Genomic DNA, 27,876 nt, shown 5'->3' with positions numbered 1-27,876 from the left:
TTTCCAGACTATCTGTGTTGCAATAATTAGATAATCACCAGCTTTACAGCCTTTTAAAGTGAAAATGTATCTTTTTATTGGTACCATACATTAATTATCAAGGGCAGAAACTAACCAAATCAAAAATATATATCATCAATCAAACAATGATTTTTCTACAGGGATTTGGAGAAGGTACAAGTCACCATTCAAACTCAACCAGAACTGTAAGGAAGTGGAAAAGTACAAAACAATAAACAGAGCATCAGCTGTTTTTACTCAGACTTTACTGACTCAGCATTGCTACCAAATAGGCCTCCTGAACTTAGCGTTACGCAGGCTTAACAAGATGTTGGGATGATCCAAGGTGTTACGAAAAAGACACTGCACAAATGAAGGAAGAGAGAAAGAAAAACTGAAGAATAAGTCTGATTCAACCAATGATGAAACATGAAAATCACTGGTTAACTAAAATTCAGTGAGCACATTCACTTGACATCAAGTTTAAAGTCGCAGTACACAAAATTGTGATGAATGTGAAGTGTAGAAATGAAATGCCTGTATAGATGACATACACGAGTGAGTTTCTTAAATTTCCAAAATAAATACAAAAAAAAGAAAAAGAAATCAACTGAAACATTGAAATAATCACTCCATGGTGCCATTGTACCCTCCGGGGTTTTGTAATTTAATTTACACAAGTTTTAAAAAAGAGGGAAGAGGAAAGAGCAAATGGGAAGAAAGAGGGGACGGGTTCATGAGTGTTTTTTTCTCCTTTTTCCTATTTTTGTTTCTTTACATTAGATCGGGATGGCTTTAGGTAAATCTAAGTAAGAATACATTTTATTACAGTCAGACAGAACTTTGCTACTACCTTAAATATACAAGCACAAATACACAAAAATTTAAATCTTCAAAAAAAAAAAAGGAACAAAAAGACAAAAATAAAAACATCCACACTAAATTATTTCTCTTTTATAAACATAAAAGATAAAAACAATATATTTTAGAGGGGGGAGGGATAAAAGTCCTGTGTTGCTCCTTGGTCTGTAGCTTTTCAGTATTGGTAGAAAATAAAAAAGTAACAATTGAAATGAAGGCGTTTAATACAAATTAAAAAACATTCTAGGGAAATATATACTGTATAAAAACTCTTAAAATGTGTAACTGTGTGTATGTGCATGTGTGTTGTAAATGCTCTCTGTTTAAAAAGACTGCATCCATTGTAGTCTAGTCAGAGATGGCTCGGGCACTAGGGGACTCAAAATCCTTCAATCATTATGTGTGTGTGTGTGTGTGTGTGTGTGTGTGTGTGTGTGTGTGTGTACGTGTGTATGTGTGTATGTGTGTGTATGTGTGAAGTTTCCCTAGTGCCACATATCAGCTCTCCTACTCGTGTGTGAATTTCAATGGTTTTATAGACCGATTCTAAATTCTGGTCCGTCTGCTTCAGCAAAGCCACAAATAAGCTCAGACTGCTTCTCTTTCACTCTCCGCACATTTCACAAACACACACACACACACACACACACACACCCACTCACTCACTCATACTCACACCCACATATACTCTATTGAGAAACATTACCAGTGTCTTGTGCCTCAAACAGAGCAGACCAGAATTAAGAGCCATGTTTAGAGGACGGGTGGACAAGTGGTCCCTAAGCAACTCGCCCACCATCTCCAAGCCCCACTGCCAACACCCCCCCCCCCCCCCCTCCCACCAACCACCGCCTACATGTGAACTTCAGTATGGACTAGTTTAGTGTGCACAGTTCTTCTCCCCCTCGGATTAACAGTGACAGCTACACCACGGATGCTGTCCAAACTGAGAAAATGAGCGAGAGCAGATGGGACCTTTTTGAGTGTGAGCTGAGGAAAAGGTAGATAGAGTTAGGACATGGTTGCCTAAAAAAATATGGGGGAAGTTCCTAGCAATAATGAAAACTGCTCAAACTTCCTCTGGGCTCAGTGACATTGTCCGAGACATACTGAGCTCCCCAGTGATGCCTGGGCTGGGGGATCAGGCCATGATGTGACTGTTGCTGCTGGGGAGGGGGTGGTTTTGAGGAGTGACAGAGGGCTGGGGGGGAATGGGGGTTGTGTTGAGGTCTGCGGGGCCCCTACTGCGATGCCTGTGAGGTGGGGTTGTCGCTCTTGCTCTCCTGGCTGGATGGAGCCTTGTTGTTCCAGGGCGAGTTGGAGCCCAGCGCTGGAGAGTTGTTGAAGCTGTCCTCGTCATCGATGCCGTTGGCCGCGTCAAACTGCGTGTTCTCCAGCCGCGTGATCAGACGCTCGTCCTCATCGCCAAACTCCCCTCCCATCAGAGTGGGCTCTCCCACCACCATCACATCCTGCAACAGACAGGCAAAACAGTTCATGTATTGTTTCAGTGGTCGGGGACTCTGTCGTGTCAAGAGAGGAGTCTAGTATACATTTACAGATGAAGCGTGTTGTTTCTGCTGATACCATTAAACTTACACTGAACATAACATGTAATGCTTAGGTAATGTTGCTTTGTGTGTCATTGAGACAAATATCTGTACAATTCAGCTTTTGTTTTTCTTTTGTCTTTATTGTCCAATCAAAAATCACAATTTTTTCCATTAACGTGACATCAATGCATTAGAAATATTCTTATAGCCCAAGATGTCCTGAAAAGAATGATAATGTGCTTTAAAGGGTTGGTTGATGTTATACAAGCTTTTTTAAGATATTGAGTCCAGGCGAACAAAACATTCTCAAAAATTGCTAAGGGCTCAGAGGGATAGCATGAAGAGCCAAAATAATCAATTTGGTCTCCATAAAATGTTCCTCCATTTAAGTTTCATAATTTCCCATCAAGCCTTCTGTCAAAAACTAGAGCAGCATTATAGATTTAGTTTAACAGGCATTGTATTCAGTGTCATTCAAAGTCATTTCCAATATTAGCACTTTTACACAATGTTTAGGATTTGGCACAAATGTTTATAATGCAACGTTTTCTTCATTTAGTTTTTGCCATGAAATTGAGCAACTAACTGTTGGACCACCATGATCCAGATATACACTTGTCACATCCTGACCATCATTTTGAATGATAAAGTAATTAACATGCACCATGTGTTAATGTCTGGACACCTAATGTACACAGCACTGGGGAATATATTGTGCTATGGCATACAAAAACAACTTCTCTCACTTCTTGATTGTAAATTGATTTAGAGATTTATTTCTTTTTCCTTTCTATTTTTGTTGATTGTTAATTTAATATTGTTATTTGAAGAAGGCTGCCTTCTCCTGAAGAACTGCATCGTAGTATCAGCAGACCACTTTGTGTTGTTGTAATATTGTTTTGTTGTGTTTTTTGTTACATTGTTTTTATGTCACTTGTGTCTTGCCTACTTCCCTCAAAGAATCAGTGCAGCGGTTGATCTAAATGGCACCCCCCCCCCCCTTTAGACTATGTGCAATAACCCCCTGCCATACTGAATGTATCTACTGTTTTGTTATGTTTGTTATGTGTATATTTAGCATGGAGCCGACTGTGAACATTTCACTGCAATGTATTGTGTATGTGACAAATAAAATCTGAATCTGAATCTTGATCCATAGACAGTGTGTCTGTTTAAGGTGTAATAGCTGAGCACTGACACTAGATAGCAGTGATATACTCACTGGAACTTGGCTGGTCAGAGGGAAGCCACTGCCGGGGCTCTTCTTTTTGTTGCTGTTGTTATTATTAGTTCCTCCTCCTCCGCTGATGGTGCTGCCACCTGACATCTTACGCTTCCGCCGTTTGCTTGGTGCCTGTCTTGATGGCTCAGCTGCAGAGAAAGGTTGGAGAGAGAGAGAGAGAGTGTGTTACAGATACATTTTACTGTGGGCTTTGTGTGGTTGTGTGTCTGACTATATCTGTGTGTGTGCTTTGCCTACCTGGTGGCGCCACCATCCTCTGCCATTTCTGGAAGAGGCAGGTCTTGAGGCAGTCTCTGGGGCTGAGGCTGTATGTCTTGTGTCTGGACATCAGCTCCTGCATGGGCTCCAGAATCACACACAGCTGGTGGGGGGAACACACAGACAGGCAGCCGTTTACAGCCTACACAGTGTTGAAGATCATTAGAGGTCATGCAGTTGACCAAGAAACATCATTATCAGCTGTTGTTCAGCGCAAATGACTATCTGTCTAATCTAAATAATAATACGGATAAGAAAAAACTACATTACAGCTTATCCATCTCCACCACAGAGGAAAGCCCTTTGTGTTCCCATCAATCCCCCCCACGGACTGCTAGTATCTAGTGAGGACTATACTAAGGCTGGAATTAGAATGCTACAAGCTCCTAAACTATATTAATGATCGTTTCACCTCACAGAAGTCAAATGTATACAAAGCTTATTGTAACTACACAGCCCCTTATCTAGTTTTTGAGGTGCAACAAATATGGGGCTTCCAAACTGCTCTGTAAACCGATGGTATCATCAGCATGGCAGCTGAATGACATGGCTACCAACAACATAACAAAATATAACACATTACTATTTGACATTTCTAGTAATAATATGGAATATGTTTAATATCCTTACTAGCAAGGCCAACTTCAAATATGACATGTAACAGTTCCTTAAAGGAACCTGTGCAGCCTTCTTTGTATGCTATGACATAACGTGTGTTCAAGACAGAGACCCAGTTTTCAAAACATGGTTCTACTGTGGCACTGTGTTGATGTAGTGGTGCATAATAATAGAAATCCATTGCAACATTTATATAAACATTGATCAGCAGATATTTTATCACTCAAAGTTGCATTGATGTTGTGTGATTATCTTTTGCCCCTCCTCTTAATTAAAACACACACACATCGTAAAGTGACTACAAGGAACTTTAAATGCTTATGGAGCAGTCAAATGTTTTCTTCGATTATAATAAATGACCTGTAACAGCAAACAAGACCATTAGCTTAAATAACTCTAGTTTTATTAATGTCTCTGCTCAGATCAGAACTTTGACAAAAGAAATTTGCAGGCAGACCAGAATCCTTTGCGATGCATCCTGCAGTCTCCCTATCACTCACTTCCTAAACAAATGAACGCGCTGCGGTAATGCGCTTGCGAAAATCTGTAAAATTGTTGTAAAATCACCATCACTTTTGTCCAAAAGGGTTGCTAGAATAAACAAAAAAACTGAAAATTCCTCGTAGTCGCTTTAAAATGCTTCACCTGAATACATTTTGAAACTTTCTTAAAAGCTTTAATGAAATTATGACCAGTCATTTTCTAGATCAAATGCATAGAAAATGACTATAAGGGAATAAATGTTTTGTGTGTGTCTGTCTGTCTGTCTGTCTGTGTGTGTGTGTGTGTGTGTGCGTGTCACTCACTCGGAGGTAGTTAAGGGTGGAGTTCGACAGGCCACATCTTGTTATGTTTTTGGACAGCTGGTCCAGCATCTGTGGGTCCTGGGCCTGAGGCATGGATAGGGGACAGGTTAAAAACATTCTAAAACACAAGTGAACTACATGTGGCCATTCCCACCCCCTCTGTGTCCACTCACGTGCATGGCCAGTATGCTGCGGGGGATGAGCTCACGGTGTTGTCTGATGCTGAAGTGCCACGTCTTTATCCTCATCATGTCGTCAAACATGAACTCCAGGTACAAGCGCCCCTCTACACACACCTAGGGCAGTTCAGAGAACGCAGGTCAGTATGCAGCAGGTGGACTCTTAACAGCCAGGCATTTCAAACCTTTTCTCACACACAGAAATTGTTTCAGGAGTTTATCTTCTGAGAGTGGGCCCGAGGCAGGCTGATACTTCCCATTGACTACCAGTATTTGTGATAAGCTAATTAGCAGTGAGCGACCTTTGCCCATTTCCTCTACAAAAGATGCACGCAGTTAAAAGTAATGGTTTCTGTTGCCTTGTCTTGAATCCGAGTGTGAGGCAACACGCTAAAAATATTTTTTTTTTTAAGTATTCCTTCAATTAACTTCTGTATTTGGAGCTGTGAGGAGTTGAAAGTCATCTCTATTCTATAATAGTCGTAGTGGAATACAATGTTCAGGCTGCGTTGTATAAATGACAGAAATAGCTATACACATTTTCGAACACGGCAAAGTTGCAGGAATTACCGTAGTTTTCGGACTATAAGCCGCGACTTTTCCCATTTTGCGACCCTGTTATTACACAGCACAGTATATGTTCTGTAGCTACTATGGATGGGCATTAGTAATCGAGTACTCCTCGTTTGAAATGAATTCGATTGGTGGATGAGGAAAATCTTTTTTTTTTTTTTTTAGCCTGTAGCCTTTAGGCGGCCGCGGCCGCCCCTATTTTAAAATGTTATATACGTGTACAAAACGGCACAAAATGGATAAAATAAAGTTTAACAAAATTAAATATTTTGATGCAAGTGCAATAAACTGAGCGTTGTGTCAAACATCAACTGCAAATAACTGCCACCTCCGTGCCACCGCAGCGCAGCCTGTGTTCTCCACAGCACCGCAGAGCTGAACACGGTCTCTCCTTTCTTCTCCAGAACATTTTCAGGAATATAACTGTCCAATTATTTCAAAGCAGATGATAAAGTTACGTTTATAAAAAGGGGAGATGACACCTGTTACTCTCAGTTAGTAATGAGTAGACTCTAGGTGAGCATGCAAGGTGCTCTCCGCTTGGAAAGAAAAGAAGAAGCAAGGCTTACTTCAGACACATTCGCTCCGAGCCAACAACAGTTAAGAAGCCTTCAATAGGGAATATGGAGATAAGATTCAAAAACCGGCCGGTGTAAGGTTCCGTTAATGAGGAATTAGTCGCTGTAATTATTCACGGACACGGAGTGAGCATTACGCGGTTGGATATAGGCCTACAACTATCTGCTTTGGTGAGTTATTTATATGTATTTAAATTGTAAGACAATCATTTTATATTATCTGCTGCCCTTCTTATTTTAAATGGTGACTTAGACTGTTTTTTTTTGTTACAACTACAGCCCATGCTTTTTTTCTCCCCATCGCAGACCTACTGGATCGGTTTAAATTGTGGCCCGTCTATTTAATTACTTTCAGTGAGGAAAATGTGTTTTACACTTGTGGAAAAAAATCCTTAATATCATTTGACTGTTTGACATAAGCATTGAACGCTTTATTGCGGTCAACCGTTGTTCTGTAGACAGATGCGTTGAGTTCTAAAAATAGAAAAAAGTTTAACGAGGAGTCGATTGATCCTCGAGGAATGCAAGCAATCACACGAGTAGCGAAAACACTCGTGCCCATCCCTAGTAGCTACTATTGCACTAAATGGTAACACTTACGTACGTTATGCAAATATGCAACTTATTTGTTGAAATGTTAATAAATGGGAGCTTCCTCAAGCAGCCATCTCTTTCCCGACAATCCCCTCTGTGCACGAACTCTTACATATGGTAATTAAACATTATAACACCTGCGGCTTATAGTCCAGTGCGGCTTATAGTGCGGAAAATACGGTAGCTAGGGACACAAACACACACCTGTGTAAACATGGGCTTTCCATTCTGGGTGACCATGGTACACTGATCACAGTCAAGGGAGACAAAGTTATTGTGGAAAGACTCCTTGGGGTGTTTCAGCACGTAGTAGAGCTCAGTGGCACCACCCTCGAATATACTCCGGAAATACCTCGGAATCAACGTCCGGCCAATTGCTGCATTGGACAAGAGGAAAACACACGTGTGCATGAGATAGGAAGATACTGGCAAGGTACAGTATGCAGTCCAATTGTGTCTTAAGGACTTTGGATTAATAGGAGCGGTTGAGGTATGAAGCGGAGAGAAAATATGTTCCAGAAAACTTTGCTTCTTACTGTAGCGTTTGGGTCCATCTTCCAGACAGAAAGTAATGGTCAACATGGCATCATCTTCAAAGAACTCGGTAGTAAATGCATCCCACCACAGGTTGTCACATTCCTACAGGGTGGAGAGGGGGAAAGCAGTCACTTAGAAACATAAATATTGGAATATATTTGAAAAAAAAAAAAAAAAAAAAAATATATATATATATATATATATATATGAGAGCATATGCGCCTACAAACCTCTGTCCAGTTCTGTAGCCGTTTGTTGAGTTCAAATATTCTGTAGTCTGTCTGGTTGCCATATGGTGTGTGCCTCCTAGTAGGGAAAAACAAAAGCAGGAGGAGTCGAGATCAGTTAGCTCAGTGTATAATGAAAGATATGGTTATGAAAGATGTAAGCAAAAAAGAAAAAGAAAAAATCATTTCTACATGCAGAAATGTTAAAGCTTGACGGCCTCCAGACTTTTAGGGCTGTTTCACTAACTAGTTTAGCCTTATCACAGACTTAATACAAAATCTCTATTAACAGTGTGATAAGAAACACAACTTCCCACTCGGCCTTATCTTTATTTGTGTTATTATAGCTGTTCTCACACCAGCTGGGGATAAGGGAAAAAATAATGCCGTCTTACCCTATTCCTGGCTCCAGGTATGTGGGAGGATACATTGGGGTCGGACTGGAGAAACAAGAGACAGAGAGATTATTACATTCAGCTCTGGTGCTAATATGCCCTCCATCAGGAGGATAGTCTGTCTTCACCACCCTGGGACACAAGCCAAACATGGCACAAATTGGATGATACAAGGAGACCGTAAATAACAACACTTCTCCAGATACACGCTAATACATTCACCAACTGTAGCTGGTTTGCTTATAGAAAGAAAGACGAGCTGCAAATCACAGGTATACTGTCTATGTACTGATCCACTAAAGTCAAGTCAGATCAATTAAAGCATTAAGCATTAGCCCCAAACAGCCGGTCCATAATTTCCATTTCAGTTATTGTAACTCAACAGGCATGTGCCTGGATAATAGCTGGGGGTAATGTTGGTCAATCAATTCAGTCAACTGGATCAACATTTCAATAAACGACTGAATGAGATTGACCCGTGCCCTGTTTTGGTAATTACAAATAAATGTTCCTGCCCCTGCAAGTGTTCTCCTGAATCCATTTAAAAAGTTATTCTTCCAGCATGTGTTGTATACCATGTTTACATCCATTCTTATATATTTAGCACCTGACTGTGGGAAGTGACATTATGTTGATCATTTAGCCAGGAAGTTTGTGGACCCCCTGCTGGGCCCCTCCTCCTTTTCTCTCAGAAGAATCTTATGAGCCTAGTCTACTGAATAACTCCAACCAGTCACTCTGGGTGCAATTCAAATTCCCTACATAGCACTGCTTGTTGTCACCTCCATCTAAACTATCTTCCACAGTTTGCTGATTGATTATACTACGAGCTGCCAAGCTGACAATCAGTTACCAGTGCTTTTTTCCAGAATAACATTTTGTTGCAGAAACTAAACTCATGATATTCAGGCTGGATTCAGGCAAAGTCAACTTTAATGACGATTCTGCAATATGACCCAGACATACAGAGGAATCGTAAATACGTTCCTTTTACAAGGCAATAAACACAGTATGCAATAATACCAATGCCAGTAAAGGCTAGAAAACTGTGGACTCTTCACCCAGAGCACATTTCAAGAGACACAGGAAACACAGACATAAAACTCACCCCACGTCTCTGTCCAGCATGGTGCCGGGGTGGAAGGGGGGGAAAGTGCTACCGTTGGGGGGCTCCTTAGGGGAGTACAGCTTGAAGGACTTGGAGGAACAGCCTGGGAGAGAAAACAGAACATTAATGCCATGCCTATCTTTATATCATAGCTTCAGAAGTTCCTTAAAATGTTAAATGCCTATCTCACTGGGCAGCCACTGTTGGGCACACAGCAAAAGGGAATTTGCGAGGGAGTTTTAAAAAGTGTCTCGAAATGTCTGCGGGGGTTCTCAGTTTCCTCGTGTGAGTCGCAGGTCTGTGCTGTCGTGTCGCTGGAATTTTAAAAATTTTCAAAAAATGTGCCTGCGCAACAAATTTTATCTCAAAACAGTCGTCACGGGCGTCTCAAAGCCTTCTCAGTTTAGTTTCTGTGATTCAAAAAGTGCGACAAAAGTAGGGTTGGCCCGAATTATTCGAATATCCGAGTATTTGTTTGTTAAATTAGTATTCGGAGCACAGTTCAGTATTCGGGATATTTTTTTTTTTTTTTTTTTTTTGCAAAGGTAGCTCAAACTGCAGTATATTTTGTCAGCAAATAATGGATATACAAGTTATAAAACAATTGTAAAATACAAATTAGACGTTCATTTAAAATATATTATCAAATTATATTGACCTAGTTGGCAGTTACCCTTTCAAAGCGCAACCGGTGATATCAGCTGTAGTAGGCTACGTGATGTTACCAGAGTGAGGCAAACTAAAAGCGGCACCAAGCGCAGGAGGGAGAGAGAGATGGAGGAAGTAGATAGATTGTGTTCCTAATAACTCTATAGGCTGCCACAACATTAGCGCGATTTCAGAAGGAAATGTAATGCTTGACGTAATGCTAACGTTAGCTTAGCTCAGCTGTTTGTTTACATTCAGCGCTGCTATTCAGCCATCATCAACCGTGACTTGCTTGCATCATGGGAATAGGCAGTAAATAATGAATATAATATGGAAACAAAAGACTATCAATATTGGATCTTTGTATGGATTTATAAATCGCCGAAAAGATGCACGTTCCTGGATGAATTGATAAGCTCCTGTACAGGTTACGATGGCGCCAGAGGACAGCTGATTTGGAACGGAAAAACAGCTGTTTGCCTCCACGGGGAAAAAGTAAGGAACTCCGACTTTACTACCGTTCGAAAGTTATTAAAGCATCAACAAACTACGCAGCTTGCTGTCTCGGCTCACACACTCGGTTTCAGTGAGTACATTGGTATTATTAATGTTGGTATGATGGTGTGTTTTTCTGGAACGAATATCCGAATATTCGCTCGGAAAAACCAACGAATACTCGAAGCCTGAAAAATTGCATTCGGGCCAGCCCTACAAAAGTGAGACAACTTTGCGAGGGGTTGTCGTTCGTCAGCGATGTTTGCTCAATCATCGCACAACATTTATGCAAATTCCCTGCTAATTTTGGTCCAAATTTCGCCTGGAATTTTTCGCAATTTTCTGTTGCTAGCTAGTCTCCAACTAGTCTCAGCCCAGCGAGATAGGGATTTTAGCAGTTCAAGATGATACATTCCGTGATGGCTAAATTACCAAAAAATAGAGGACATTAGAGAACAAAAAAGGTGATTCCCGAGTTTGCTTCACCCTGGCAAAAACAAACAAACAAACAGTGGTATTTCTGATTGTAGCTCCGTACAGAATGACTATCATGTGAGGGTGAAGGCACATGCAGCCTGAAATGGCCAGTAATGGTGGCCCAGTTTCAGTTGGTTGCACTCATTTACAGGCCATTCCCAATACAGCAATCTTGTTTTTTACAAAGACGCGGAACAACAACAAGAGGAGGAGGGAGCCTCCTGTAAACAATGCGCTCCTGCTACACTCCTACAGAAATTGCTGCCCTCTATCTACAAATGCCAAACACAAACAGGCCAAAGCAGACTTTATTCACACCCTCGTAAAAAAGAACAAAAAAAATATGAATTTCTGGCACAAACACACACAGCTCCAGCCCTTGTTCTACTCTAATTGCCCAGCTCTCCTATAAAGGCCATCCAGGCGTGCGCTGCTCTAGGTCACGACCCCTGCCGTCACCATGGTGAAGCCCCGCCTTATTAATGTCTCTCCGTCTTGTCTCTGCATATTAAGTGTGTGTGTGTGTGTGTGTGTGTGTGTGTGTGTGTGTGTGTGTGTGTGTGTGTGTGTGTGTGTGTGTGTGTGTGTGTGTGTGTGTGTGTGTGTGTGTGTGTGTGTGTGTGTGTGTAAGATATATCTAGAGACACAGACTGGAAGAAATTTGGTTTAATTGTATTAATAGGATGTTTTCAAGCAGGGGGAAATTGTGACTTGAGAACACAGCTGTCGCGTGAAATCTATTTAAAAATATAATGATAATTAAAAGGTGCAGTCAGCGATCTTGGAGAATGTTTGTCAAGATCACTTTGACAAAATCAGTGAATATCTCCTCATGATCATCAGCTACCTGACCTTAAAAATAAAACCAGTGTACAGCATTGGCTCTGTAAACAGGCATGTTGCTAGTTACGTTGCCCCTTTGTTTACATACCAGTTTACAGAGCCTAGGCTGTGTACACTGGTTTTATTTCATTTTTCAGCATGCGCACACACACACACACACACACACACACAAACACAGTGCCGTCAGGTAACCGTCATGACGAGATATTCACTACATTTGACAAAAAGAGATTTTGACAACAAGCATTCTCCAGAATGACTGTCTCCACCTTTAAGAGTAAACAGCCTTCCCGCCCCGTTTTTCCGACATTATGGACTCACTATTTATCGTTATGTAGCGTATTTTAGTTGAAGAGTTTACAGGAACAGAAACACGCAAATATCAACTGACAGACTACAGTAATAGACATTCGGTAAGTGCTCCTAACAACACTCATGTTAGTTCAAACCAATTCAAAATCAATCTTCTCATAAATGATGACAGCTTGATTTCTGAGGTGAGGAGTTTACATCCCTTCTGGTTTCTATTATACAATATATTCCTACTGTGTGTATAACAGCAGCCACATAACCTATCATAGCACTTATAGACTAGGAGGCCAATAAATAATAAATTAACAAGAAAACTTTTACACAGAGAGGAGTACAGATCTTCAAAACAAGATTAGCATCTCAACACGCCATCCATTTGAAACCCTGCCTTCACTTAGTGGACAAAAAACAAAAACAAGTTGTTTACTGTGTGAGCCAGCACTGCTATGCTATGGGATGGATGGATGCACCACCGGAGGAAAACAAATGGGGTTGATTATTAAATAAATAATCGATGGTTATGTGTCCATTAGTTGTTGAGAGCTCCATTAGCTCCTCTCTTCTCCCGTTAGCGGTTAATGACAGGCAGCCCCAATCACATCAGCTGGACTCCACTTCCTCCACTGGGAATCCGGTTCCCCCTCTCATTCTCTCTTATGAGCACACACAGTTCACTATACAATAATATACACAATATGTGCACACGTCTTCCAGGCCTGTGTGATGAAGGCAGCACAAACAGTAAATCTTCTCTCGTTATGTGGGACGGATGTCAAAAACACTCCTGAACATTCAGGTTAAATCCAGACACCAAAACCACACTCTGCAGTAGCAGGTTTCCTGTACACAAGAATAACCTGTAGTAGCATAGTTTATGACTCCTGCCACCATGATAGCTGGGAGGACAAGTAGCCTTTCCACACAGATTTGTTGGCTATAGCTAGGTTACACTGAATCATTAACCTACTATAGCTAACTTTACTTGGCAAAAACCGACATGGCCCTAAGGATTTATTTTATTATTATTAAGTGCACTTCAAATGTCCTTAACACCGGTGTAGCTCATACATTTATAGTCAAGGCACATATGACATGGAGTAGCTTGCTTACAAAGGCAATTAGAAAGCGCATTATGCTAACACTTAGCTGTTAGCTATGCTTCAACGTTTAACACAGGTGACTCTTCGCTGCATAATTTCAACCAGCACTCATATTATATATAGCGGGACAGTCGTTTAAACATGGACTTAACACGACCAATAACCTCGATATCTATAACAATCAAACACTTGCCCCGTAGGCCTGCAGGGCGAGCTAACATTAGCAAGCCAGAAACCAGTAACCAGCTAGCTGCTGTTAGCCGTCCCGCTAACGCCTTAGCGTTAAATCCCCTTTCAACGAGAAATCAACGAAATAAAGATGCCAAAATAAACCGCCACGGCCCGTAACCCACTTTCAATTGCTCCAACAGCTAGACATTGCGGTCAAAGTGTGTGTTTGGGGAACGCGACCCTTTACCTGCAAAGAAGTCCAATCAGAAAATTGCTGTTTACAGATCCGTGATGATAGACCGTGTGTACGCTCCGTGCGTAAAGACGGATAGGCCCGCTGGACGCGACGTACCAACACAATACGTCCCTCTGAGTAGGATCAATGGAAAGAAAATCCTCGAACCGCAAGACTGAAACGGACTACGGCCGAAATTGCGGGAGTCGGTCGGTTATGTTTTGTCCCGCATGAGGCCTTGTTAGTGGGCTGAAGCCTGCTGTGGGTTTACATACGGACCCAGATGAGCCCTTTGTTCACGGGAGGACATGAACAATAGCTGTAGGCCCTCCTCCTCCTTCTCTCCCTCTGCAATGCATTTACTCCTCTCTCCTCTGCCCAGCACCGCTAGCCGCCCTCTCCCCCCTTCTCTACTCCCCCCCACCCACTAATGCACAACTGCACATGAAGGTTGTCTGGTAAGCATTTTTTTCTCCCTTCCTTCCTCCTCTCTGCATCCCATCCTTTCCTTGTAACTGACACAGATGAGAATTGGCCTAATGCAGCCGAGTGGAAGTGTGTATGGAAATAAAGATCATGCTGGCTGCCAAGTGGTTTTCTTGTCCGCCTAATTAGTGCACATCAGCTTGCTGCAAACAACTGAACTGAGACAGTGACAGCCAAGACCCCGGTCATATGCATAATACACTATGGGTCCATCATCATGCAGTCGTGGATGCAGCGGATAGGCTACAACAGCCTGAGCAATCACAAGTTCATCAAGATCTTTCTATATTAACTTCCATATTAGAATAACAGACTTGGGTTGTGTACAATTCATTGTGTGTTTTGAGTTTGCACACTGAACTGTCTCCAAGGTATAGGCCAGTAAATCCATTACCATTGGGAATCTCTCTCTCTTTTTCTGCACACACACACACACACACACACCCACACACACACACACACACACACACACACACACACACACACACACACACACACACACACACACACACACACACACACACACACACACACACACACACACACACACACACACACACACAGGCAGCACTAAGCCAAAAGGAGAGTCCCATAGGCCTCTAAATCTGCTTAAATCGCCTCAAATTATAATCAGATATTCAGATCACAGCCAGCGAGGCCTCACCCATATGGCCAGCGATAGGATATAAAAAGAACAAGTAGTTTTGGGTCAGTCATTTTTCATACACTTATTCATGCGTGTCATAATATTTGCAAACAGATTATCCATTATTCATCCCTAAAGGAAGAAATTGCTGGGACTCCTAACATTTTCAGGCAGGTGATACCATAGCAAGGTTAAAAGATTATTTCCTTTGAAACACTGAAATTACTTTGTCATGCCTCCATATATTTGAGGGAAGTCACAACTGCCACCAGCAGCAACAGCATGAATATAGCTCTGATTTATTCACTCCCCATGTACACAGGCAGTGAAAACACAATGTTCCATAAATGATTTATACGCAAATTAAGCTGCTCTTGGTAGCTGGTCTGTAGCAGTTAACAAGCTTCCACTGTAGCTGCTGAACATCTGAAGACCATTCCTGATAGGTAGGCTAATATTATTACAGTATAATTAAAAAATGTTTGGGTGAAAGTAAAAGTATTTATTAGAGGCACACAGTTTTACATAATGTGACGCCTCACATATCTTATTTTGTGTCAGTAACTGTAAGGTTGACTGTGCAGTAGAATAATGGATATTTTGAAAAATACAACATATAAACTTTATATGTTTTGCATAGACTCTATTGCAAAGTGCATGTTTGGTGTCCAGTTGCTTACAATGATTACAATATTTATTTACATTTATGTATTTATTTTAATTTTTTTCGGCTTTAAAGCAATGGTGAGTATCTTCTGTCGAGTAATTACAACAACATTATCTGCGCATTTGAGTTAAAGGTGAAGTAAGCACGGTTTATTTATGTTAATAAGTGTTCAATCGCTCTTTATTCATACAGTGATCACTTTCATAATGTGCGCGTTTCATAAAGCCGATTCCTCAGTCAGCTGCTCTGCATGTAATCGGCTAATAAACTTTTCGGGGGATCCCGAAATTATTACCCAATCACAAGAGAGAACGCTACAAACCGACATCCCGTCTCACTCATGGTCTCACTGCCGGTGGACACCAGAGCAACAGATGGGTGAATGTTTATGCACCTACAATGGCGGATCAGGTAAAAATCCTTCCCAATGTCTGTTTTGATGGTTTTTATCATGTTTTTATCACAATTATGGATCTGAGATGATGCTAGATAACTCGCTGATTGAAGACCGCAGTGCATTAATGTGGTGACGTAGGGACGAGGGGACCGCTAACTGCAGTAACTGACAGGAAGTTAGCTAAAAGAACCATTCCGCTTACAGCACCTTTAAGCCCTCAGTCATTGCACATGGATTTTATTCCTTTACTGCTCATCCAGGTTTTTTCTTAGCTGTAGAATCAACAACTGAAACACTTTGTGGGCGCTTCTTGAGCTCCTGCACCGGGCGACAACAGTTTGTAAACGCTGCCACTCCGAGAGATACAGAGAGAGTTTTGTGGAGCTGATAGGCTAAATCAACTTTTTGTCAACTCATTTGGCAATGGATTGAATGTAACCAACATTCATTTATGTGAAAAGGTTATGCACTATAGCTTTGAAGTAAAGTAAAATGGTTACTGAATGGTTAATTTCTATATCTATTTTTAAAAAGAAAGAAAAACAGAACATGGCAATAATGTTACAGTATTACGAAAGTATAGAAAAAAATACATAGATACATTCATATTAGTTAAACCTTCCATCATTTTAGTCCATCAGTTTAACACTCTTTCTGCCCCAATTATTTCGCTTCTACTCGTTAACTGTGCACCATGTAATCATCTGGAATATTCTGGCATTTCAGAGACAGTGAAGCCGGTTATAAAGAACTTATTCTGTTTGTATTCATGTTTTCCGTTTGTGTCTGTTCATCTTTACCCTACTTTCCTTCTTTCTCAAAAACGGAAATTTGCCAAATGAAGACGCCGACTCAAAATTGCACCCCTCCTTGTGGACTCCCACGTTGAGGGAAAAGGAGAAGCCTTGAGGTTAGATGAAGTGCAGTGTGTCCCAGAGCCAGACACATATGGAGGATAAGCTGCTCTAAGGCCTGTCTCTCACCCGACCAGCACTGAAGATGCACGGTCACAGTTTTATGTATATTGGTTCTGACCATGGTAAAGCTTGTGACATGAGCACTCCACAGCTCACGAGGCTCCCGTCAGTCTTTTGGCAGCATCTTTGTGTGTCTAGTACCAGGGGGAGGTGCAGTCAGTTGTAGCTTAAGAGAGTCTGTTGTGGGTGACTTATGTGGATTTGCCTATCTTACATTCGCTGGCCCCCGTAGCCATAGCAACACGAGCAGTCAATGCTGTCACAAGCGGAGCGAGGCTAAAGAATCACCCGTGGAAATGGACACACAAGGGTTAATCCTGTGTGTGTGTGTGTGTGTGTGTGTGTGTGTGTGTGTGTGTGTGTGTGTGTGTGTGTGTATGTGTGTGTGTGTGTGTGTGTCTCCAACAGCCCGCCCATTGAAATTGTACATGGCGGGGTTAATCCCAGCCGCATGTGTGCGCGCGTGTGTGTTGGTGGGGTGATGGAAAAGAGGTGGGGGTGGGAGGTGTGTCAGGATAAGGCTTGAAGGGCTTACACACACCGTCTCTTTTGCTCTCAGGCGTAGGGCAGGCCTTATCTTCCTCCAGCACCCCAACCAGTGAGTCACACACGTGCGCGCACACACATTCACACACGCACTCAGACCCGTCGCCAGACCTCAGTCTTAAGGGGGGCATATGAAATGCATAGGGGGGCACAATTATTTTTAGCCTACAGTACGTATATTTTTAATAGTCCTATTCGCGCAGCACGTAATCATCACGTTAAACTAACCAACAGCGGTAGCCTATAGCCTACAACATCAGTCCTCATAATTCATAATTTAAAGCAATACATTACATAGAAGCAATGTTATGAATATCCATAAAACACTTGACTATTCAACAACATATTCAATGTAGCCTAACACCAGACGCATATCTCAAACATTGCATTTTAAAGCAGTCAACAGAGGGACACACACACACACACACACACACACACACACACACACACGGTAGCCTACTTTGAGTGGAGGCAGGGCTGTGCTCTCTCCAGTCCCTTCTATCAGTACAGCGGGAGGCGGCGTTTCTCCGAGCTCAACCTCCTCATCAACATATCTTTCGGCCTCCGGGTTCAACGCAGCCAGTGCGCCAATGAGCTCGCTACTGCGCTCTCCAAAACGCGCATCCATCTCTCCTTGCACAGCATCAATAACACTGTAAAATACTCTTGAACTCAGTCTTTTCGTCTATGTCACTTTGTGACGGACCAACTGTTTCCTCAACTGCAAATCCGCGGAGGTTCTTGTAAATTGTGCGTCTTCTCGGCCGGTCTCCGGCACAGCCTCGATGGCCGTGGCTGGAGGAGCGCAGAGTTCCCACAGTGCAAAACTGTGGCTTCACGCAATCAGAAGTGTCACCGCGCTGAACAAGTCCATAATTTCGGATTGTAGTAGTCTGTTGTGCGGCTCGAAAAGTGACAACAGTTTGACGATCCGATTTGGCAGAGGAGACTGTTGGTGGGCTTTTCAACCGTTACCGAATATCTATTATGATGAACTAGAAATGAAATAGTAAGCCGGCGAAAACTCATCCAGCTTCACTTTCAAAAATGCGCGGTAACTGTTGAGCGGCTGCATTGACGTATTACGTAGGCCTACGTAGCCTTACTTTCTTTTCAGTAAGGCCGTGATAGGCTGTTTCAGTGTAGATAGACTCCCATCAATCAAACAAAATCACACCATTGTTTATTTATGTTTTAAATGTTTTGATGATAAAGAATGCAACATTAGTATTTATCAACACAAAATTAGCTACTATGATAGTATAAAATAAAAATGAAAGTAATTTTTTTTTGAGAGATCTGTGCCCCAAGTGGGGGGGCACAAGCATTTCTGGGGGCGGGCCCGGCCCCCTATGGCCCGCCCATAGCGACGGGTATGCACGCACCACACACTGCTGCTTAACCTTCACTTCACCAGCTAGCCCCATTTTTCCAACCAGCAGTCACACATTCACACCTATAAAGCAATGCATCCATGTACCAATATGTGATTAAAGCTGGGAGCGTGTGGCGGCTGAACAAACTCCTCACAAGTGCATGGTGTGATGATTCCACCGAGCTTAGCTTACACTTAAACCCACAGGTGCAACTTGTTTAATTCACCTTTGTCAAAGTCACAGAAAGAAGGGGGGGAAGGGAGCCAAGCTCATCACACAGCCTTTTTCATTGAGCGTCAACAAAGCGGGAGATACATCAAGAAAAGCATTTTTTTCTTTTTATTCGTTTGATTTCTTTTTTTTTCGAGTGTGTTGCTGAACCAGCTTTGGAGCAACCCCACAAGGAAAAGGTCAGAGAGAGGGACTTACCTCCTTCAGTTTCTAGCTGTTCTGACATCGCCTTTTTTTTGCCAGCCACAAATGCACTTTCACAACCATACACCGATCTAGCTCAAAGACTTGGGTCTCTGTTTTCATGCCTCTCCCTCTCTCTGATATCTCCCATGTCCAGACTGTCAGGCTCAGGGGCACGAGTAGGGAGGGGGGGGGGGGGGGGGGTTACAGTGTGTGTGTGTTCGTGGGTGTGTGCATGCTGAAGCAATTGTCAGTGTGTGTGTGTGTGTATGTGTGTGTGTGTGTGTGTGTGTGTGTGTGTGTGTGTGTGTGTGTGTGTGTGTGTCGCCTGTGTATGTGCAAATGTGTGCAGCGTGCCACTTCCACTCACTAGTCAACAGGAAACCGAACGGCACACACATCTGCCGGAGTTCTGATAACAGCTGTCTCAGTCGCCCTCCCTACTTTCGACACAGTCTTTAACACTGATCTGGGGACAGCCTGGAGTTGGTATGAGTGTAGAAAACAACCCCAAGTGAACTGATCCTAGCTTGAAGATGAGGGCCGGCTTCTAATGAGAGCAACGTCAGTTCATTTTTATTCTTTTTCTGAAACAGGAATAACAACAAAACCTCTTTTGTCATGGCATTACGGCACTTTGCGGTAACAAAGTCAGACACACTGTGAACACATCAATAGCACAGACAGTTTCACTAGCGGAATGTCTCCGGAGCTCTGTTTATGAGTCACTGCCTGCCAGCTTTTATACATTTGGTGCGCTCGGGCTTCTTTACTCTTTTATTGGATCAGATGGAGAGACAGAAATCAGTGTGTCTGATTCAACTCTGATAAAAGATCCAGAGGACAAGCTGCCACGTTTCGGAGCATCGGGCACTAACAGGGGAAGTGGGCCAGTAGCTTTAGATCAGAGTCTGTGACTGTCACATGTAGGTCTACTGTAAACTTACACTTGTCTGCAGTGGTATAGGCTACTTATCTATTTCCTGCTACTTTATACGTCTACTCCACTACATTTCAGAGGCAGTATTGAACTTTTATACCCAACTTTTTATCGGACAGCTGTTAGCTTACTAAGCTATTTACAATCATCTTCCCCTCGGCTGATTGCAACATAGAAATGCTACACATGAATACATTTGGGCGATATTATGATATATGGCCTACTTACCCTACAAAGCCAAACTGTTTACTGCATATATAATCAAAATAGTCCAAAACGGAGGGCATACACATTGGTTTTGTACCATACTACAAATGTCTAATTTCAAAGAGAACAGCTTAAACCAAACCAAACAGCCAATGCAAGAGAACAGGTTCAAGTAAGCTACCAAGATAGGTACAGCTAATGAGAGAGAGAGAGAGCGAGAGAGAGAGAGAGAGAGAGAGAGTATATGAACTATAAACTAGGACTTCAACATAGTTTTATGAAAAAACTACCGGTAAATAAAGTGAGGCGAACAAACTTATTGAGATTGGTTTACTCTTATGTTCTTAGAGTTGATTGATTATCGCTGATCTCCTGTCAACCTAAAGAACACAGTCACATAAATACCTCTTTACTTTTGATCGATTTGAAGTTTTAAAACATCTGTAGTTACTTTTCTGTAGAACATCATAGACTATAATATCCATATCCTTAAGGTGGGGTCAGCGATTCTGCAGAAAACTTGTTGTCAAAATCACTTTTTCTCAATATCAGTGATTATCTTCTCATGATCCGCTACCTGTCCTGAAAAACATCCTGGGGTTAATACACAGCATAGGCTCTGTAAATTGGTATGTAAACAAAGGGTATATGTAAACAGAGGGGGCCCACCTTAGCTGTAGCAACATGCCCATTTACAGAGCTTAGGCTGTGTATCAACCCTGGATTTTTGTTCAGGTTTTTGTTCTGCTATAGACAGGTAGCAGAATAAAAACGATTTCGACAAAGAATCGCTGAAAGCACCTTTAACTCTGAGGTTTACCTGCAATTTCATGTTTTCAGGACTGACATCTCAGCAATTATGCCACATTAGACAACACATAACTACAGAAATCTCGACTCGCTCCGCAAACTTTGATTATAACAGCAAACATTATTTTACCAGCATGTTTGACTACTTGCTTTCTGCTTTATCAAATTGGCCGTTATAAGTGAAGTTATGAAATGATGATGGACCGAGATAGTCAGCTTTATATTTTTATATGTTTTCTGCATTGTATAAGAACCTTGATTTGTCCTGTGTTTAATTCTCTGCTAAACACAGGCATTTCAATGTGGTTATTTTATCCAATTACATTCCTCCATTGATTTAGCAGAAAATGTATTATATAACCAAAAATATCAATATCGTATACCATGCTAGAGGAAGTTTTCATTAATAATATATATGATTAAACAAACAGCCTATAACAAATGGACATTTTCTGTAAACTTATTGCATTTACTTTTAATGAAGTACTTTTAAATTGATATTTTGCTATTTTTACTTGAGTGAATGATTCCAATACTTTGTCCACTACTGATTATCCTTCAGAGAAAATGTTATTGTATGCAGCTCCTTTGCAATATAAGCAAAAATTACTGTACACAAATGAACAACTATCAAAGCTTCTATGCAAACGTAAGTAAAACTGTATGCAAATGAAGCTCTTGTTATTCAGCACAGAGCAATCCTTCTCCACTTGATTTACTGTCACCCTGCATCACTACAGGGAGGGAGGGGGAGAGCAGGAGGAAATTATAGCTGACCTACAATCAGAGCTTGTCCTTTGGTAGCAGTGCCCTCTTGTGGCCGAGCTGCGCTGGTGTGTTGGTCTTCATGCTGTCCTACAGTATTTTCTCACTGACTGGGTGAATTCCCTACTAATTTTCTTTGGCAGGCGAACACAGACCCACTGCAACAAGGGAACATAAGCGGCGAGCGCGTAACATGTTCGTACGACACAATGAGTGAAGGGATTTGATCAGGCTCTGCTGTGAGCCAGTTGGTCATTAAGAGGTATATCATCTGTGCTTAAAAAAAATAAGTGTCAGAGGGAAATCACGTATGCATGTCATAGCAACTTAATGCTCAGTATATGAGCCATCATCCTCAGTCCCCCCCCCCCAAATAGCTAAGCCTTCAAGGGTGTGTGCATGTTTTTGTCCATGCCTGAGTGCTTGTGTGCGTTCTTGCACGTATGAGTGTGTGTGTGTGTGTGTAGTGGCGGCGGCGGGTGTCAGCTGACAGCTGTGTGAAGGGGAGATGACAGTGTCCTGATGCTGCGTTCTCTGTTCTCTGGGAGCCATTTTGTCTGTCTCTGATCTCAGAGTCAGGTCTGCCCCCCCCCCTCCAACACACACCCCCCTCAGCCAATCACGTCACCGCTCAGCCTTGCAGAAAACATAGAAACACACAGTCTGATCACTAGCTCACTCTGTCTCTCCCTCCCACTCCTACAGTGCTCATCTCCCACTCTTTTCTTGGCTCTCCTGCTCTCTGCCCCCCCGCTCCTCCGTCACCTCTCTTCTCTTCTGTTCTCTCTCTTTTTTGGCTTGCCACCCTCCCCTGCTCCTCCTCTCTCTTAATCCACATATATCTGCTCTCTCTCTCTCCCTCCGCCTCTTCAGGCTCTCTTGTTGTGCAACCCGTCTCTAAACAGCTCAGCCTTTGTGCCTTTTTGTCTGTTGCCATTTCAGCCCAGGCTGCAGTCTTTACTCATTTTCCTCCAATCAGGGACACCATGTGACTCTCTCTGCATGAGAGGGCACAGTCCCTTCCCCCTTCTCTCCTCTCTCTCTCTCCTTCTCCCTCGCTTCCCTCCTTACACCCCCCCCCCTTACACAAACACACACACACACACACACACACACACACACACACACACACACACACACACACACACACATCCAGCTAGGCAACATACGCTAGCAATCAGGAGTCAAAGAGAAAGAGGTAGTGAGGGGGAGCAAGAAGGATGAGGCTATATACACACAGTGCATAGTGAAACAGGACATGGTGGGGGGAGAAGGCACAGAGGTCAAGGAGCAGGTAGGGTTAATGTTAAAGGTCTAGGTGGGACCATCCTCCCAGAGTCTGTAGGCAGCATACTGCACGGTAACTCCTTTTCAGTGGATTTATAACCCATCTACAATCACTCTGCTCTCACTGTTTATGTCATCCACATGTCGGGGCACATGCTGCGAGTGTGTATCCACACACACACACACACACACACACACACACACACACACACACACACACACACACACACACACACACACACACACACACACACACACACACACAGTTTGAGGCCACACAAGAAGGGGGAGGGTCCTTCTGTGCTAAACATGGCCCTGGAATGTAAACAAGTGAGAACAAGAGTAAAAAAGATGGGAATAAAACTTCAGAGAGACTTTGTAGTTAAATATAGTTGGATTTTCTATCCCCTAACGATATATTAACAACATCTCTCTAACTGGTTTAAATGAATAAAGAAAGTTAAGAGGGGGATAAGTTGGCATAAGTGTGCAAATGAACCAGCGTCACTGTAGGGTCAGGCTTTGGGCTGGTCTGAAGTTGACGTTAGTGAATGGAAGGGATTGTTCTGTATTTGGAGGCCGTGTTTACATTGCTTTTTAGTTGCGTCATGTAGTACTGGGTACGAGTGTCGGAGTAGTTTCACTCATCACACACATTGTTTCAGGCCTCCAGGTTTGCATGGTATAGACCAATGACACAGTCCTTTTTTATATTTCCCACTAAATTGAAAAGAAATCTGTGGGGAAAGCAGAAAAGGGGTAGCCTGGCATTTCCAGACCATAGTTCAAGATATCAGGGTCTGGATTTCCAGGCTAGAAAAGGGGGGAAACTGTGGCAAAAAGAAAGGGGAATACCAATGAGAACAATGTGAGAGCACGAGTGGAGTGCACAAGAGTGCGGTCATAAGTTTTTTAGGAAATTTCCATGACCACGTTGATTAAGTATGCAATCCGACCGCAAGATAGCTGAGGCCCGGTTCTAAACAAACGCTCCCGCCTCTGCTGTGCAGGCTTGTTTAACGGCTGAGGTGGCAGCGTTTGCCTTCATAGCACGGGGCGCTGCGCAGTGATTGAAAACACACACGCGCACAGGCACACGCATGCCAAAAAAACTCATGTGCATGCAGTCGCATTTCAGACTGGTAGGCCTGCCCCACTTTTCCCTGTGTGCCATTGTGTGTTCAAGACAAATTGTCAACTGTTGTGTCTAGAGGGTCTGTCCTTGTTGCTAACAAATCTGTCTAGTTTGATCACAGTGCCAATATCTCTCTTTCTCTATTTCCTTTTTCCACATTTCTACATCCTTCTTCTTCAGTCGTATGTCACTCCATCAGCCATTCATCCATCTACAGGCCAGGATGAGTTGGCATTTTTCTCTTAATTTATTCCTCCTAAACTTTCCAACTTAAAAAAAAAAGAAAGAAAAAAATAACTATTAACTGAAGAGTTTCCAAAACGCAAAACGTGGGAACAGTTAGGGTTTCCATGATAGGTTTCCTCTAATGATTAAAGTTCAGACTGGCACCAGGGTAATCTGATCCTGGATCTGTGGTTGGTTACATTTCTCTATCCACATCCCGGCTTTGTGAGGGTTGACCACAGCGGCCACTGTGGCCTGGCAGGCCAGAGAGAAGAGAAAGGAGGCCACGTCAGGGTGATACAGCACCATACACACACACACACAGACATACACACACACTCACTCACTTCCTCCTCTCCTGCTGCTGTTTATTGTACGACAGTAGATTCTGAGCACATGTATCATGATTATGAATACATTTTCAGCTGTATGATTATATTTCACGTCAATGTGAGGAGGGCAACATAAATCGCTGTAACACTTAATATATTGTCTAGGGCTCAGTGGCTCAGGGTTTATTTCTAGACCTTGATTCTTGACTCTTTCTTTCCTCCCCCGTCTCATTAAAGTCAATCAAATGAAAAACAATGATCTATTTTGCTGTCAGTCGCTCAACAGCCAAACACAACAGTTTGTGGGGACCGCGGGGAGTTCCTTAGCCTTCGCAGATGGCCAAACAAAGTTGAAAAGCTCTCAATACGGTGGTGGAATATGACAGATATGACTCCTCGTGGCTAAGCTCCCACAAGCCCTGTGGCTGTTATTCAACTTCAACCAATTTTTGTTAAATGTAGTTACAAGTGAAAACTGACGGCAGACTTTTTTTGTCCCTTATTCCTTTAAAGGTGGAGTCAGCAAAGAATGCTTGTTCTCAAAATCACTTTTAGTCAAAATCAGTCAAAACCCAGCCTAGGCTCTGTAAACTTGATGTAAACAAAGGGTATGTCGACAGGGGGTCCACCTTAGCTAGCAAGCAACAAGAATGTTTACAGAGCCCTACACTGTGTATTGAGACCAGATTTGATTTTCAGCACACAGAGTACGGACAGGTAGAGGATCGTGAGGAGACACTGAGATTGACAAAAAGTGATTTTGACTACAAGCGTTCACCAGAATGGCTGACTCCACCTTTCAGTTAGGACTTGAAATGAAACTATGATGTCTGGCTGGTGCTTACTACCCCCCACCCCCCAAAAAAAAAATCATGGCCAGTCAAGACAGGACAGGGACACAAGGGGAAGCAGCTGCAACAAAACAAATGGTGACGCGTGTGATGGTAACAATGTGAGACAAGGTCAGCACACCTCTGCCCTCTCTGGCTCTCAGGTGTTCACTGGCTGATGAACTCCCTGCCATGAACTCAACGAGAAAAGAGCTCTGGGTGAACGAGGAAGGAAAACTCCCCTAACAAAGCCATCACGAGACAGCCAGAGAAGGCGTTAAGTCTTTAGGGACGCTGGGACCGATGTGCCACTCATAGGAGCCAAAGAAATTATGATGCAACGTGATGCTGCATTTCCATGTCGGTGTCAGTGACAAAAACTGAACCAGAAGTGTATCGGCCGCGGCAGCCTTTGTGCATGCTAAATGATATGCCCCTGTGTGCGCTGTGAAGCATCAAACATTCATTGATGACTCTTTCGGGATCAATCGCGCCAGCCTTTGATTCCAGCCGGTGACCCCTTGCCCTTTAAATGTCACACTTTGATCCATCTCTGTCTTTGCTTTCCTCTCCCGCCCGCCTCTGCATGACACGCCAGTCAGACAGGGTTCTTTTCTTTACAGGACTTCTTCCACTGTGGATAAGTGAGTGTAACACCTGTGCCGACCTGAAAAGAACCTGTCAACCCGGCCTGTCAGTCAAGAAATCAGCAGCAGAAGAAACAAGAACAGAAACAAACTGGTGGAGGAAGAGAGGACGAAGAGAGTGGCATTAGTGGTGCCATGGCAACAACTTCACTGCCAGATGTCTGCACCGCCAGCAAAGACCCCCCCGCCCCCTCTCCTTCATCTTCAAACTAAACCTCCAACGGTACAAAGCACTTTGTAGGGAGACTGTAGAGGAAAGTGGGTTAAAACTGACTGCTTTGGGTGGTTCATCTATTCTAGCATGTTCTTTGCTCTCCATCGTCACAGAGGGCGACCTCCCATGAGCCTTTGCAAACAGTGCCCCAGGGGCCTCGGGGCACCTCTCTCCACTGCCTCTCTCTCTCCCTGCCCCAGTCACCCCACGGGCAGCGGCTGCACTCACCGACCAAAATACAACCACCACAACAACAACAACAACAACAACAAAAAAGAAGGACAAGAAAAAGTCAGCAGCTGGCAACAACAGGAGAAGCAGCGGTGGCATGGCTGTCGTTTAAAAGGCAACCATCACCACGGCAGCTACTTACCGGGACACGCGCAGCCGCCCACGGACATCTTCTCACATGTCTGGTGTGAATCCGATCAGAATGATGGTGGTGGTCCCGTTATCCCCGCTCTCTTCCTCTTCTCCTCTCTCTCTCTCTCACCAGTCACTGCTGCCGCCACTGAGGCTGCTCACATGAGCGTCTGTTATCCCCACGGTTCACACACACATACACACACACACACACACACATACACACACACACACAAACACACACACACCACCAGGGAGCAAAGAGAGAGGGAGGGAGGAGTGAGTGAGTGAGTGACGACGAGGCAGGAAAAAAGAGAAAAAAAAGAGGGGAAGAAGAGGTTAAAAAAAGAGCACACACACACACAAAGGATCGGATTCTCTCAGTTGTAGCTGTACACTGTGAATCACACCGCGCGTCAGAGTGTGTGTTTGTGTGTGTGTGTGTGTGTCTGTGTGTGTGTGTGTGTTATAGAGTGAGAAGAATTCTGTTCCTGCCTCTGCTCTGCCCTCACCCTCATCAGCCCTGCAAATTACAGCTCAGGTGGGAGGAGAGAGGGAGAAAGAGAGGAAGAGACAGGGAGGGAACAAGAGGCTGAGTGCTCCAGAGAGAGAGAGAGAGAGAGAGAGAGAGAGAGAGAGAGAGAGAGAGAGAGAGAGAGAGAGAGAGAGAGAGACAGCGCCAGGAAGGGAGAGAGAGAAAGTGGACTGTCAAAGTGACCTGAGAGGCAGATTTGAGAGAATAACAACCATGTGATGTGGATCCTTTTCTCCCTCCTTTTAAATATGTAGAGGCTGTTTTTC

General features: G+C 43.1%; 1 protein-coding gene across 3 annotated transcripts; it reads right to left on the bottom strand.

Moving 5' to 3' along the window:
- Positions 1 to 65: 65 nt before the first annotated feature.
- Positions 66 to 27,443, bottom strand: ldb1b (LIM-domain binding 1b). 3 transcript variants are annotated; one of them, XM_080029351.1, is made up of 11 exons: positions 27,086 to 27,443; positions 9,531 to 9,633; positions 8,423 to 8,467; positions 8,031 to 8,106; positions 7,800 to 7,902; positions 7,468 to 7,640; positions 5,513 to 5,635; positions 5,340 to 5,423; positions 3,895 to 4,057; positions 3,637 to 3,785; positions 66 to 2,333 (listed from the first exon to the last, which is right to left on the bottom strand). In XM_080029351.1, the coding sequence occupies exons 1-11, from the start codon at positions 27,111 to 27,113 to the stop codon at positions 2,103 to 2,105; spliced, it is 1,278 nt and encodes a 425-aa protein (XP_079885477.1). In that variant the 5' UTR covers positions 27,114 to 27,443; the 3' UTR covers positions 66 to 2,102. The 3 variants fall into 3 exon arrangements, with proteins under 3 accessions (XP_079885477.1, XP_079885478.1, XP_079885479.1); XM_080029352.1 differs by having other exon boundaries at positions 3,895 to 4,018; positions 27,086 to 27,442; XM_080029353.1 differs by lacking the exon at positions 27,086 to 27,443 and adding an exon at positions 13,824 to 14,144.
- Between the last annotated feature and the right edge of the window lie 433 nt (positions 27,444 to 27,876).

Source organism: Ammodytes marinus, assembly GCF_949987685.1.
Source record: "Ammodytes marinus genome assembly, chromosome: 6".
Classification (NCBI taxonomy): domain Eukaryota; kingdom Metazoa; phylum Chordata; class Actinopteri; order Uranoscopiformes; family Ammodytidae; genus Ammodytes; species Ammodytes marinus.
This window is presented reverse-complemented; position numbering and strand designations above follow the sequence as displayed.

Coding starts and splice junctions, on each gene's coding strand:
- ldb1b (XM_080029351.1), bottom strand. CDS start 27,113: ATGTCCGTGGGCGGCTGCGCGTGTCCCG. Junction 3,786..3,894: donor GAGGATGGTGGCGCCACCAG/GTAGGCAAAGCA, acceptor CTTTCTCTGCAG/CTGAGCCATCAAGACAGGCA. Junction 2,334..3,636: donor CTCTGACCAGCCAAGTTCCA/GTGAGTATATCA, acceptor TGTCTGTTGCAG/GATGTGATGGTGGTGGGAGA.